Source organism: Dichomitus squalens, assembly GCF_000275845.1.
Source record: "Dichomitus squalens LYAD-421 SS1 unplaced genomic scaffold DICSQscaffold_8, whole genome shotgun sequence".
Classification (NCBI taxonomy): Eukaryota; Fungi; Basidiomycota; class Agaricomycetes; order Polyporales; family Polyporaceae; genus Dichomitus; species Dichomitus squalens.
In genome coordinates this window covers 328647-342260 of record NW_006766890.1, presented here as the reverse complement: position 1 = coordinate 342260, position 13614 = coordinate 328647, and the positions used below count along the sequence as shown (strand labels likewise).

The window sequence follows — 13614 nt, the reverse complement described above, 5'->3', positions numbered from 1 at the left end:
GGAGAGAAAGCGCTCGAGACCATCCCCCGTTTGGTAGGCACTCCCCCGTGGGCACGAGCTATTTTCAGTTAATCTCGCTGTACTCCTGCACGGTACTCTGAATCTTACAACAGTACTGTCGGCTCCTCTCTCGCCATGGATCCCGTCCACGCACAACAGCCACAAGTCTGATGCAAATCTTTGCTTCTTGTCTCTCATTAGCTGACCTTGTACTTTTTGTTCTAAATCAATGCCATGATCCTGCCTACCCCGTCCTTCATGACCTCCTCCAAAATGCCGCCAGCATTGTGGCTGCATTATGATACTACCACTCAGCAACCTCTGATTTGATCTGCAACTGGGCACACAACATTATGTGTGCCTGTCACTCTCAAGCCGTACAAGCCGTGGCCAAGGCAAAACATAATGGGTGGCACACAATATCTCTAGTACTGCGCTTGAGCAGAGCTCTGAATATATCACATTGCCAGAGACATGGTCTGCGACCGAGCTTCTCCAAAGCACACGCCCTGATCTCCGAGACGTCAGGAATCTGTGATGACATTATTGGGAGGGCGGATAGGCCCGAGGACAAGAGGTGTTCTGGGAGAGAGGAATTTATGAGAAAGTATGATGCCCTCGGGGGAGTGCCTACCAAACGGGGATGGTCTCGAGCGCTTTCTCTCCGGGCTCCGTTTATTTACCTGTGTTTGATGCCAGCCGCTGTGGAGAGTTGAGGGGGATACAATGTACACGTGATCTGGCGCTTATATTACAGGATTCTGTACTCTATCGGATATCAGCTTGTCCCCCGCCTCTAGGATATCGCCCCCTCAACTCGAGACAGTGGTGGGTAGGAGCCTGGGCAACGCCGTCACAGCTGCCTACCGTTCTCAAAGTCATGCTTGGTTAGGCTCCGGCAGCTTCATGAAGGAGGGGAGCGAAACCTTCAGAACTGATGGAAAGGATCGCGAAGAGAGCTTGAAGGGGGGAAGAAGCGCCAGAGGGAGGCGTCGGAACGTGTGGGAACGAGACTACACTCACCTCACCCCCTCGTAACTGCTTTTGCTTCGGAACGCCAAGCCCTTTCCTTCGCGCCTTGCCATGCATGGTGGTCGTCTCTGCGGATGACGTCGCATCTCTGGTGCTTTCGACTTACGCTGGTTCCAAGTTCAAGCCTCCCGATGGCCAATTTACAGTCTTAGCTGGCTTCGTTCTCACCGACGATGAGGCATCCAAAATCATTTCTCTTGGTACCGGGTCCAAATGTCTACCTACTGCTCGTCTGCCGAAAATTGGGGACTCCCTGCACGATAGTCATGCCGAAGTCCTCGCCCGGAGAGGCGCCATCCGGTGGTTCCTAGAGGAGATAGGCCGGTGCTGCGCTACGCCGGAAACTGCATCCCAATGGATCTTGAAAGGCGCAGACGGCAAGTTCGCTCTAAGAGACAAGGTTAAGCTCAACATGTACATATCTACGGTACCATGTCAGCAAATCGTTATCTGCCGTAGGACCGAAGACTGATGATATTTGCAGGCGGGGATGCCTCTACCAGGTACCTGGCGTCTTTCCAGAATGCCGAGATGGCTGCGCTCAAGGACTCCACGCAGTACCCGAAGCTGTCTCCAGGAAGCACTTCCAGAGGGCGCGACAACTACTCGCTGTATGGCGTGATGCGCACGAAGCCTGGGCGCGCGGACTCGCCGCCGACGCTGTCCATGTCTTGCAGCGACAAGATTGCCGCATGGAACGTGCTCGGGATCCAAGGTGCTCTGGCATCTCGCCTGCTGCGGCCTATCTACATAGATCGACTCGTCATCGGAGAGGTCGAGCCATCCATGCGCGATGTTGTGCTCGAGGATTGTCAGAGAGCGCTGTACGGCAGGCTTCGCTCGATCAAGGGTCCGTGCGCACACGGGACCGACCTCTGACCTTGTACCTCTGTATTGACGAAGGGTACGTGTCCAGGGCCACCGACGACTTACAGACTCAACGAGCCTTCCATTAAGTTCACGGCGGTCCCATACGTTCACTCGCGCTCCGTCCTCGGACCGACAGCTACTAGTGGGTGTAACGACTGTCAGCTGCTTTCTGTGGGACTGCATGATACCATCGTTGACCAGTCTGCATTAGCCCTTTGCTACGTCGCAGACTCGGCGAAGGACAGCGAGGTTCTCATCAATGGCCTTCGTCGTGGTGTGCCGCCGAAACATCGCCACAACCCAAAGTTCAGGTGTGTCTGCCGTCCTCATCGACTCTTTTCAATCCCTGGATGGAGCATGTCAGGCCAATGCTGTCGAAGCTTGCATTGTATGCGCTCTTCCATGAGGTAGCGGCGAAGACGGGGCTGTTCACAGACGGGTGTGTACGTCCATACAACCTTCGTTTTTCAGCGCTCATGTTTGCATTACAGAGAGCGTACGTACTACCAGAGCAAGCAAAGTGACGCGGAATATCGCATGGCCAAGGCTGCTCTCAAAGGACCGGGAGGACCTTTCGAGGGCTGGGTGATCAGCGGACGGGAATGGGAACAGTTCAATGTCGACGGATCGTTGCCAACGTGAATTTCCCCAGTCCCTCGATTTACATCGACGAGATACAGTACGAGGTGCCCAAGACGCCCTCCTACCGGACAAGATCAAAGTTGCTATAGCGCATGGGGTATGCTAGGGACAACAGGAGGGGGAACCTGCAAGACCGGCTTGGCTTGGATTCCAGTTATGACAAGCATTTCGCAACAGCACGCCAATAAGGGTCAAGCACGAACCTGCAAGGCTGTAGGTTATACAACGCCCTTGTATCTTTTACATTCTACGCGTAAGAGCACGTAGGCCATAGGAGGTGGCAAGCCAACGAGATAGATTCAGTGGATAGCGGTCGCCGCGATAGGGACGATACATGCAGCCATCTCTAATACAGCATGAGGGATATGGCATGTAAGATTATGCTGGGTCACTAGAGTATTGTCGGAAGCAGATCGACAGTAGCACGAGTCGCTGAGATGGATCGTGTCTCATCTGCAAAGCTCTCGGGCGGGCACATCGCAGTGGGAAAGAGAGAACGTGTCAGAATACAATCATTACAAGTCGTGATACAGCATGAGATTCTAAGTAGCAGACATAAGCATGACCAGGAGAATCGCCAGCTACGGGCGTCAACCCGAGGTCGCAGGAGGCGCGGCGGATGTAGCGTTGCCGTTGAGAGCATGAAGGGGGATGTTCGCGTCTGAGACCTCCTGGGCCGTGACGAGCGGAGAGAGCGCCTTCGGAGATCCGGCGAGGGTAGCCAAATCGTCGTCGCTCTGGGGACCGAGCGTCGGACTCGAGCGCTCTGAGCGCGCGTTGATTTCCGCAAGTTCCTTGCGCAGCTTTTCCAGCTCCCGCTCAAACCTATAGAGGGCGGACGACATGAGTACCACAGCGAGCCGGATGTACGAAGGTGACTCACTTGCGACCGAAGACCTCGATGTAGAAGCCTCCGCCATTCCAGACAGAGACGGCAAAGAGGAACAGGATGTAAGCCGAGCTCCAGAATGCGCTGTCGTACAGGACAAAGACCGCAGGCAGCGCGGTGATGATAGAGTACACTGCGCATACCACAGTTCATTGAAATTGTTCGCGCATAGAAGGTTGCAAGACACAGCGTACCGAGTTGGCCCGCCATGAAGGAGACCTCTCTATATTCAGGTGGGATCTTGGAGAGAGCGCGCCCAATCGCACCGCGCTTGTCATTGAGGAGCCACGTGAAAGACGTGATTCGCTGTCCAGATTGGACCTTCGCACGACGGTCGATAAGAACGAACTGCAATAGGCAGTTAGTGGTGTTCGTGAGAGCTTGGCGCCACAGACCGGGTTCACCTTCCAGTAGAGTAGTTGCCAGATGAGGTCTGGTCGGGTAATTAGCGCCTGCCACTAACCATATAGTCAAAGGTCTGGCTTACAGAGGATACTGCTCAACAGCAAGGCACGGAAAGGTTGCAGGTGTGGAACATCTCGTAGCGCAGGGAACCGCAGTTTCGCACCCGAATAATGGTGTCTGCTCGGAGTGAGTGATAAAGAAGAGATTTGTGGAGTCAAGACGTACCGGATCACAGAGAAGACCAGTGGTGGGTAGATGTGAATGAACAGCGAAGTCACTTTATCCCAATCGTGGAAAACCAGACTGTTTCTCCAAGTGATGACCGCACTCGCTAGAGAGCCCAGAGAGAGGCAGTAGCAAGCGACAAACAACGCTGGACTATCCGGCATGCCCCAAATAAACACGAGATTGAGGACGTTGATGTAGTAGCAGAGGTCGAAGAGGAAGTAGTGCCATGCGCGCTTCTTGTACATGTACACCCGAAGCGGAAGATAGTAGGCCGCCTGAACTGAGTATGCGACATGAAGCCATCTGGTATCGCATTCCAAGTCAACAGGCCAGAGGTAAAGAATGAGACAGAGAAGAAAGCATACTCTGGTGCCAATCCGAAAAGCAGGGCAGTGAGGAGCAAGGTCATGACTCCGAAGAAGAACGTGACTTTCTCCCGAGTCCTGATGACCTTCGCGGAGTGCCATGTCTGGGTGATCGCGAGCAGACGCTGGGAGACCTGAACAAAAGCCGAAGGGCAGGTGTCAAAAATGGAGATTGGTAGAGCTATTAGCGGCGCACGTTCGTACCTTCAGCTTGTACCGCTGCAGCTCGCGCTCAAGCTGCATGTTGGAAGTGGGCATGATTTTGAGCACGCCCTCCTTGAGGACGTCCTTCTTGAGGTCCTGAAGCGTCTCTTCTGCGCGCATCTTGAGACGATCGCTGGTCTTAGCGAGGTGACGCTGGAGGAGGTCCAGATGGGAGTCGAAGTAGGTCTCCATGGTGTCTTGCAGCGACGCGTCAAAACGCGGCCGAGCATAATAGAGATATCAAGACACACCTAGCAGAGTGAAACCGCTGGCCCAGTCCGCTATGTCGTCCTTGACGAATCGTTCAAAAGGAGTCGAGAAAACGCCCGTTCCGCTGTCCCTCCTTCGCATAGGCGGAGGAGTTGGCGGACGGGAAGAAGATGAGGGTGTGGACATTCGAGAGGTGGCGGCAAGATTTCCACGAAAGCGGGGGAAAAGTCAAAGGAGGAGCGGAGAGGCAAGAGGAAGAACAGGACGCATGTGCGACGCGTTTACTGGCAGTTGCGACACTGGCTCCCTCTGACGCCAAGAATCACATTTCATCCCACCCTCCCTTTTCCGGAAATACTGCTTACATAACCCACACTCGAATGTTCCTGCACGTGGTTTGTCTCTGCACGTGGCTGGATTGGAGGAGCAGGTGCCGCTGACTCCACGGCCCAGCGATTGCGTCGGCCGTGGAAGAAAGCGGCATCGTCAGCTCACCTTTCCCTCTCACCGTCATCACTACCAGCCATGTTGCGCTCGTCGATTACAAAATCTCTCGTAAATGTCACCCCCCGCGCGAGCAGGCTCGCTGTTAGGCCCGCCCTTGCTCGCGGCTACCACGAGAAAGTGATCTCTCACTACGAGAAGCCCAGAAATGCATGTCTCGCCCCGCCTGGACTTCAAACCCATCGGTTATCAGATAACTGACTCCCCCTCCCCTTCAGGTCGGTTCCCTCCCCAAGAACGACGTTGACGTTGGCACTGGCCTGGTCGGTGCTCCTGCGTACGTCCATCTCGCCATTGTCCTTGTGTTGTCGACTCTGGAGCTGACACCCCTGTGTCGGCCTTAGGTGCGGCGATGTCATGAAGCTGCAGATTCGTGTGGATGAGAACGGGATCATCTCCGACGTCAAGTTCAAGACGTTTGGATGCGGGAGCGCCATCGCGTCGAGCTCGTATATGACCGAGCGGGTCAAGGGGCTGTCGCTCGAGGAGGCCGAGAAGATCAAAAACACGGAGATCGCGAAGGAGTTGTGCCTCCCCCCGGTCAAGCTCCACTGCTCGAGTGCGTCTATCACTTGCTCACCAGGCTTCGCTGTTACTGACTCAGTTGTGCTGTAGTGCTTGCTGAGGACGCCATCCGCTCTGCTATCCGCGACTACAGGACCAAGCGAAGCAAGTTGGGCGACCCAAAGAAGCCCGGCTTCATTGATGTCTCTCAAAGTGCCGCGACTGGTCATACCGTGGCCACAGCACACCCGCCTTCGTCCTCGTAAATGCATCGAGTAACGTCGTCGTCTTAGTGTAGTAGTCTTTGTTCAGCCTCTTCGTGTTCGCACCTCAGTGTATTACTATCCCTCGCATGTCATATCGTAGCATCCGCGCATTATACAGCCATATAAGAAAGTAATGATGGAGCAGAGAGCTAACCATGACTTGCTCGTCGACCGACTACTTCCGAGTCGTCGTCCCCTTCTGCCCGACGAACGAAAACGTGCCATTCGAGAACCAACGCTCGTTCGCTTCCTTGACGCGCGCCGCGGCGGCAGCACGATTCGTAAGCTCGAAACCTGCGGCACGTGCAGTGAGCACGCACGCAACAAAGAGAGACCCACATGCACGCCGTGCGTACCTTGCACAGGAGTGACAGTGAGCGACGTCGCGGTTCCGGACGTCGCAGTTGCTGTGCCGCTCTGAGCGGCTTTCGTAAGGGCCGCCACGCGGAGCTTGTTCGCCTTCGAGAGCTTGGCTGTAGGGGAACGAGCGTCAGTACGTCATGTCAGATGATGGCAATCGAACAGAAAATGAACAGCAGAGCGCTAGCGAAGATCGTCGAGGAAGACGAGAAGCTCCTCGCTCCCCGACCAAGGATGTGGGAGTACGCCTGGGGATAGGGGTACGCACCGCGGCTCTTCGCCTCGCCTACGCCTGCCCGCACCTTGCCGGTACCAATCATGCCGAGGCCCTTGGTCTGGTCGAATGCGCCCACCTCCTCCTCGGGCGTGCCGAATGCCATGCGGTTCTGCAGCTTCTGGAGTTCCGTCTGTGCATACGCCTCCTTCGCCTTTCTCGCGCTGTGGCAGGCCGGTCAGCTAGACACGACAAAGTCGGTGAGGAAGGAGGGGCCTACCGTTTGCCTCCACGACGCTTCTTAGGGCCGTCGTTCGGGATGGGCAACGCTTTCACGATCTTGCTGGGTGGCGGCGCTGCCAGGCGGTCGATGTGCTTCTCAATTTTGTCTCGGAGCTGTTGACCGTATGAACCTACGAGGACTACTGAGTGATGAAGACGCGACGCAAGGGGCTGTCTTGACGTACCATCTCTACGAGATCTCTCTAAATCCATGCGGGCGGCCAGCGTGCACTTCGCACCTACCGTCCGTTGCACTTTCATGCGATACTCTGGTGGCGTTCCTTGTACAAGCTCGGACTGGAACACGAAGCCGGTGTGTTTCCGCTGCATTATCGTCGAGAAACCAGCAGCGATCTTCTTTTGCGCGCCGAGAAGCTGGATGTAAACGGCCGTCAGTGCGTAACCTGGAGATGTAGTGATTGGCAAAATACATACATAGACGTTACACGCCGGCATCTTGGCAATGCCAGACAAACCACCCGCAACACCGAGCAGTTTCGCAGCTGTGGTGGTACCGACGATGGCAGATAGGTTGGGTGCAAGGATATTCATTCGTGAGCTAACGTACTGGAAGATCTACGCCTCTGGGGTTAGTATACAAGGAAATATGCGCATGGAAAACAAGAAATACCTTCTTGCGCGCCTCCTCCAGGCGGTCAGCAAGGTCGCAGGCTCTTTGGACGGCCGCCCAGTTCGCCTCCGTCAGAGGTTGGCCGGTGGTCGTAGTTGCAGTTACAAGGACACTCATGATGATAGCGGGCGGGAGAATTCCTTGAAGGTTCACCTTCGTAGGGTCTTCTGAGTTGCCAAGAGCTCGGACTGTGCGGATGTACATCGGCGGGTCGGTCACTAGTTGCTCCAATTCGGGGAACTTGGGCGCGTAGTGGTCTCGGATGAACTAGTACAAAGCGTGCAGCAGGTCAGCCTATCTTCACCACCCTCGAAGGAGGAATCATACCTTGTGGACGACGAGGATCTCGTTGTCAACGTCCACAGAGAGGTTGTTGGCTTGAACGATGAGGTTATACTCGGGATTCGAGTGGGTGGGTAGCGCCATCTGCTCTGAGGTGCTCGGATTGGCTTGGTACTTCTCAATCTCCTGAAGAAGAGTTGAGATAGTGTGAAATTGAGAATTTTGATATCAGCTTACCCTCAAGGTATCATTCATTCGCTTGCTACCTTCCAGCTTCGCTACCTTCCGCACATCGTCGATCGCGCCAAGCTCCATACGCTGTACCTCCTCCGCATCCAATTCCTCTGCAGGCTTGACACCCCCTTCCAGCACCAAGCTCCCCACCGCCTTGTCTTCCTCATCATCCTCCCGTGTCTCTCCGCCCTCTACGTCCGACATTTCCTCGTCCTCGTCCACCGGTGCCTTGCGCTTGACTCCCGCTGAAGTGGATGCCCCGGCCTCAGGCTGCTGCTCTTCGTTGTTGTCATACTCATTTTCCTCTCCGGAGAGTCCATCCAGGTCAGCCAGAAGTTCATCGGCGAGTGAAGCCATAATGCAAGCGAGACGAGTGGTCGTTGGAGACAAACCAGAGGCAATACTAGGCGCTCAGCGCCGGAGACCCGGACTGATCGACTTCCTAAAGCGGCAAAGGGTTAACCAGAAACGCCGAGCTGACCTCGGTGCCCTGCGCCCTCCGTCTTGCGTCCCCTTGGCTATTCATCGTGGTATTATGGGGTATTGTAGACTGATGCGCCTAGAACATATGAGAGGTGCTACAACTCGGTGAGCATCGGAAACCATCGCTTGTCGTTCTGGGCCCCCCGTTTCGTAGAGCCTTGAGATCGTCCATCTATCGGTCCACATGATCTTTCTGCGCATTTATATTTTTCTCTGACAAGGCAAGCTGAGGGTATGAGGCAACGATGGCACATGGTGCTCAGAAGACAAAATACGGCGCGAGCTCCGACGAAGGGACTGTATAGTTGAGGGCGTCTAGTTGTGTGGCTACCCACGTGCCGCACGTGCCCGCTGTGAAGCACGGCCTGGCGTGCGAGACAACTCCGTCTTGCCTCCCTCCTTCCCGTCCTCATCGTTGGGTGCCGCCATGTCGCCACGCATCTCCTCGTGCACTTGGCTCAGTCGTCGTCATGTTTCCCGACGTTCTGTGTGATATTCGTCGGTGCATAGACGACGTTCTGAAACAAGTGAGCCTCTCAGTTGCGTGCCCCTCCCTCCCTACCCCCTAGCTCCCATTTAGCCTGTCGCTACCTGTATGCGTGCGCATTCAATGCGGCAACGGTCATCTGCACCAACCTCTCTTAGAGGTGAGGTTTATCCTTCTCATTCTTTTCAGATCGGTCGTAGGAGTTGTTGGTTGCGTATATATACTAGGCGGCGTCCGATCCTCGATAGGACAGGTGAGTGTAAGTGACATCGCTCTTCATCATGCTCACGTCTATCCCAGCTCACTCAATGGTTGTATGTAGGCTGGACATTGTGATGCAGTATGAAGTTGTTCACAACGCCGCAACGCCGCTTGACCCGTCGTTGCGGAGACAGAGTGGGGGGCAGGCTGTTCCGTCGCCAAAGGCGCACGTTCTCTATGGCCAGAGATCGGTTGACGATAGTTCCTTGTGCTGGAGGAAGGATATATCTTGTTTCCGCTGTGGACTAGTAAATGGATTGCGTGAGTGCCTCTACAGTTCCTTCCTTCCCAGCCCGGTTTAGCCCATCACTAACGCGCCTTTGAATCCTCTAGGTTTATACTCGATGTAGTTCATGCATACACTGAACCTCCCTATGTCCATCCTATTTCTCTTTCAACATTCCGTTTGGGCCACTTTGCGCGGAAGGCAGCGTCAAAGCAAATTGCCTATTCAGGCATGTGCATTATATAAGCAAGAATGTGGCTACCTCCTCCGCCTCCCAGTGTCTCGGCCCGCACACGATATTCGACCGGCCTCTGCGCACAGGCGCCGTCCCCGCCCCAACCATCCCCTGCAGCCAACATCATCTCAACTCTTGTCCTCCGTCGCTCCATGACATGCCTCGAGCCACACACCCCGGTCCTGCTGCCCTCCGGAACCGCAACAGGGTCACCAACAAGACGCGCCTCAAGGTTATCCGGGGAGACACGATCGAAGCCGACTCGATTGTCCTCGATGAAGATGAGGAGAAGGCCAGAGTCGTCTCTACGGCTGGTGTGGACGCTGAGGATGCGAACGTATGTCTTTCCGCTGCTCTTGCTCGCTGTGGGCGACGATGTTGGAGGCCCCGGTGTGGCGCGTTCTCATTGGCTGGAGCCGTGGGAGTTTCGTTCCGCGGAATGCTGACTCAGCGTTATCGCCCTTCCTATCTAGGAACACCATTTGCAAGCCGTGCTCACTGCCGCGGCGTCTCGGCATCAGGCCACAACGCGCAGCACACGATCCGGCGACGCGAAGGACAAGGAGAGCGCCCCCGCCGCATACATCCCGACTCCAGATAGCACCGGCGTAGTGCAGAATTATGACGAGCTGTATCCCCCCGGTCGTTGGAAGGACACTCACTCGCACGTTCGGTCCTCTGACACCGTCGAGGAAGCGACGTCGTTCGCACTAGCGAATGGTTTCATCTACTATATGGATGAGCGGGACAAAGAGTGGCTCGACAAGAACAACGAGCAAGCTCGCGGGGAGGGCATGAGCTCGCAAGGGTCTGTGTCGAGTTCCAGCACCCGTTCTGGTCGCAGCGCCAAGGCGAAGGGAAAGGAGCCCGACATCGTCCAAGCCGTTACCATAACCGAAGACGAATTCGAGCTCGTCATGGCGATCTTTGAGAAGGTCACGCACGAGAAGACGGAGTTCCTTCATCATGTAAGTTCGCTCCCTGTTCTTGAGCTTGGTACGCGCCCAACTCCGCGGCAGGCTTTTGAGCAGGGCGTTCCATTTCCTCCCTTCTCCGACTATCAAGACACCTTCGCTTTTCCCCTTCGATCCGACATGTTTGCCATATACTCCGTCCCCGAATGGGTTCCCCCACCTCAATCAATGTTGCACTTTGCGCGAATCATCTATCCTTACTGGCGCGAGCGGCGACAAGAACGCGGCGGTCACCGCATCATCCCTGCTGTCAACGTATGTGGTACATATGGACTTCTTATTCCTGGCATTGACTTGAGTTTCCCGCAGCTCGATGAAAGCGACACCAAGAACGAGTCATACATTTGCTTCAGGCGTCGTGAAATTAAGGCTATCCGTAAAACCCGTGCATCGCAAGCCTCGTATTCGGATCGTATGGTTCGGTTGCAGAACGAGCTCGCGATGGCCCTCGACATTGTCCGGCTTGTACAGCAGCGCGAGATCCTCAAAAGGGACTCGCACATACATGGCCGCAATCTGTGGGATAAACGGCAGACTTTGGCGGACCTCAAACGCGCGCATCCGTCACTCGGGAGCAAGGAGGACGACGAGCTCTTTCTCGACAAGGAGAAGCCTCCGAAGAAGCCCAAGGTCGAGACAACGTATGTTCATGGCGAATGCTCCACCAATACTCTAGGCTGACTTGTAGTCGCAGTCGTCCATCACTGAAACTTCGTCATCCTCCACGCGAGAATGGCGAGGTGGGCTCTCCTGTCGCTCAGCCCACGCCTGTGATACGCCCCAAGGAGCGATGTGCTGCTATTAGGAGCGCCATCGAGGCGGAGATGCAGCGTCAGAAAGAGAAGGACAAATCATGGGAAGATGCAGTGGAGGTAAGTCGAGAATGCCATGTGCAGTGACAGATGCTGAATCTGCCCCATAGAACCCGTATCAATCGCTCCCTGTCAGCTACGACGCTCGCCAGTTCAAGTTTCTCCCTAAGGAGGCTAAACCGATTCCCCGCCACCAGCTGTTCAACGAGGATGATGAGAACCCTGTCAAGTATCACGTCGCTCGGATACGGAGGGGTCGCGGCGGACGCATGCTGCTCGATCGTCGTTCCGTTAATTGCACGCTACGAGCCGCGAACTTTGACAAGACTGACGTCGAAGAGAGGGAGCGCAGACAGAGGATCGAGGAGCGATGGAGGTATGACGCCGACGACACCCCTCCGGTGGGCCCCCGCGGGATGGAGGAGCAGGATCGGAAGCTGATTGACGAAACTCAACCAATGTGAGTCTGCGGTGCATTTCGTGCGATATCTCGGCACTCAACATCACTTAGCCGACTGACGTTCACTATGTCCCACCCGGAGGATTACATGACGAAGATCACCATTGACCCTACATTACGACTGTCTTCGGGCGATGTGAAGCCATTTCAGCTCGGGCCGGTACCAAACGCTATGCTCAAGCCTCCCCCGCATCCTTATCATCAGCAGGTTGTGTCTTCAGTCCCCGCTGCTAGCGCAGCAAGTTCATCTCATTCCCTATTGGGTCAGGTGAACGGAACCCCGCTCTCCGTCCCGACCCAGGTGAAACTTGCGCAAATGCGCATCTCTTCCAACGGTGGCATGCGCATGGCGTCTGGCAGTACACCCAATCCCGCCTCACATCCTCCCTCTCCCCATGCGACACCCCTTCCAAGCGGCGCTACAGGCAACCCTGCTGACGGCCAGCGTTCACCGCCGAAGCCTGACCAGGACGTGAAGATGGCACATGGTAGTCCCAGCGGTGCGCCTTCACAACTAGACGGTGTGGCTGCGCCCATGCCATCTCCTACGCCTGCTCCTTCCAAACCACTCGCCTCGACAGGGAGCGTAAATCTGCCCAACCTGCCCAATGGCTACCACATCCCTGCAATGAATGGGTACACCACCGTGCCTAAAGCTGGCTTCGTGCACCCGGGTACGCGGCCCAATGGTTTGAGCATACAGCAGATCCAATCGCTGCAAGCGATGCTCCCAGCAGACAATGTCAACATTGCGCTCCGACAACCTGGCGCGTATGTCTTGCCCAACGGCGCGTACCAGATGCCGATGGCAGCAGGTCGTCCTATGCAGTGGCCTATGGCTGGCCAGCACTCCCCGCCCAACGCGAACGTCGGTATCGACGTTGTCGCATCGCAAGGTGCTGCTGGCTCCCCAGGACGTGCGCCGTCCGCGAACGGCATGCGAACGCCTCAGTTGTCACAAGGGCGACCGATGCCGAGCCCGCAGGTGCACAACGCCACTCAGGGCACGGCGACTCCCGCGGGGCCTCACATCGCACGGCTCACACCCCACACCCCTTCCCCACATGTGCTTAGCCCAAATCTTACCGCGGCGCAGGTGAACGCGCACTCGTCGCCAACACGGACCCCGCAGCCCGCGATCCCCAACCCGTCGCCGTCGCTACAGTCGAGGCAACTTGTTGGAGGATCGGGTGCAGCGGGTTACTGATGCCGACACTCTCGCCGTCGCTCGTATGGATTCTATGCCCGATAATCTGATGTCATACTCCCCTACTCCGTTCGTATGGCCACCCGTAGCTCGTCTTGCGTTTCGTCGTTTATTGTATTCTTATGTTGCATGGATTTCCCCGTTTTTAATACGTGATCATGAATGACAAATGGTCATGGCGTACTGTGCAAAACAGTAACAACCTTCTTTATCTATGTGCTGTGTGCTGAACAGAGGACGATTCTCCATAAGGCCTTGGTCGGTCGCAGCCGTTCTACGAACTAGCTCTGTTCGACGGGTGTGCCAACGAGCGCTTTTGGGGGCCAAACAATTGGCGCTGGCCATAG

The 13614-nt window shown here is 55.7% G+C and overlaps 5 protein-coding genes across 5 annotated transcripts in view; 3 read left to right on the top strand and 2 right to left on the bottom strand.

Annotated features, from left to right (window-relative positions):
• DICSQDRAFT_56976 (uncharacterized protein) overlaps positions 1–2544 on the top strand; it is a gene marked incomplete at both ends in the record, with an annotated part of 5381 nt that extends 2837 nt beyond the window's left edge. The window contains 6 exons of the mRNA XM_007364160.1: positions 1151–1466; positions 1517–1882; positions 1949–2059; positions 2114–2213; positions 2267–2341; positions 2394–2544. Coding sequence (XP_007364222.1) covers positions 1151–1466; positions 1517–1882; positions 1949–2059; positions 2114–2213; positions 2267–2341; positions 2394–2544 — 1119 coding nt within the window. The remainder of the gene's footprint in view (positions 1–1150; positions 1467–1516; positions 1883–1948; positions 2060–2113; positions 2214–2266; positions 2342–2393) is intronic.
• A 403-nt stretch (positions 2545–2947) lies between these two features.
• Positions 2948–5131, bottom strand: DICSQDRAFT_83576 (uncharacterized protein). The gene is made up of 9 exons (XM_007364159.1): positions 4887–5131; positions 4636–4832; positions 4432–4565; positions 4064–4369; positions 3921–4015; positions 3838–3866; positions 3628–3781; positions 3428–3566; positions 2948–3369 (listed from the first exon to the last, which is right to left on the bottom strand). Exons 1-9 carry the CDS (start codon positions 5029–5031, stop codon positions 3135–3137), a joined length of 1434 nt encoding a protein of 477 aa, XP_007364221.1. The 5' UTR covers positions 5032–5131; the 3' UTR covers positions 2948–3134.
• A 202-nt stretch (positions 5132–5333) lies between these two features.
• DICSQDRAFT_154120 (FeS cluster assembly scaffold IscU) lies at positions 5334–6249 on the top strand. The gene is made up of 4 exons (XM_007364158.1): positions 5334–5499; positions 5568–5626; positions 5694–5908; positions 5965–6249. The coding sequence occupies exons 1-4, from the start codon at positions 5371–5373 to the stop codon at positions 6117–6119; spliced, it is 558 nt and encodes a 185-aa protein (XP_007364220.1). The 5' UTR covers positions 5334–5370; the 3' UTR covers positions 6120–6249.
• Positions 6250–6294: 45 nt separating this feature from the next.
• Positions 6295–8479, bottom strand: DICSQDRAFT_168546 (Nop domain-containing protein; the record flags this gene model as incomplete). Its single annotated transcript, XM_007364157.1, has 9 exons — positions 6295–6413; positions 6476–6592; positions 6643–6917; positions 6974–7106; positions 7161–7350; positions 7411–7551; positions 7607–7873; positions 7934–8074; positions 8126–8479. 9 exons carry the CDS (start codon positions 8477–8479, stop codon positions 6295–6297), a joined length of 1737 nt encoding a protein of 578 aa, XP_007364219.1.
• A 1448-nt stretch (positions 8480–9927) lies between these two features.
• DICSQDRAFT_179574 (uncharacterized protein) lies at positions 9928–13338 on the top strand. Its single transcript, XM_007364156.1, has 6 exons — positions 9928–10151; positions 10288–11043; positions 11098–11429; positions 11483–11660; positions 11711–12060; positions 12112–13338. Exons 1-6 carry the CDS (start codon positions 9972–9974, stop codon positions 13265–13267), a joined length of 2952 nt encoding a protein of 983 aa, XP_007364218.1. The 5' UTR covers positions 9928–9971; the 3' UTR covers positions 13268–13338.
• The last annotated feature ends 276 nt before the right edge of the window (positions 13339–13614 follow it).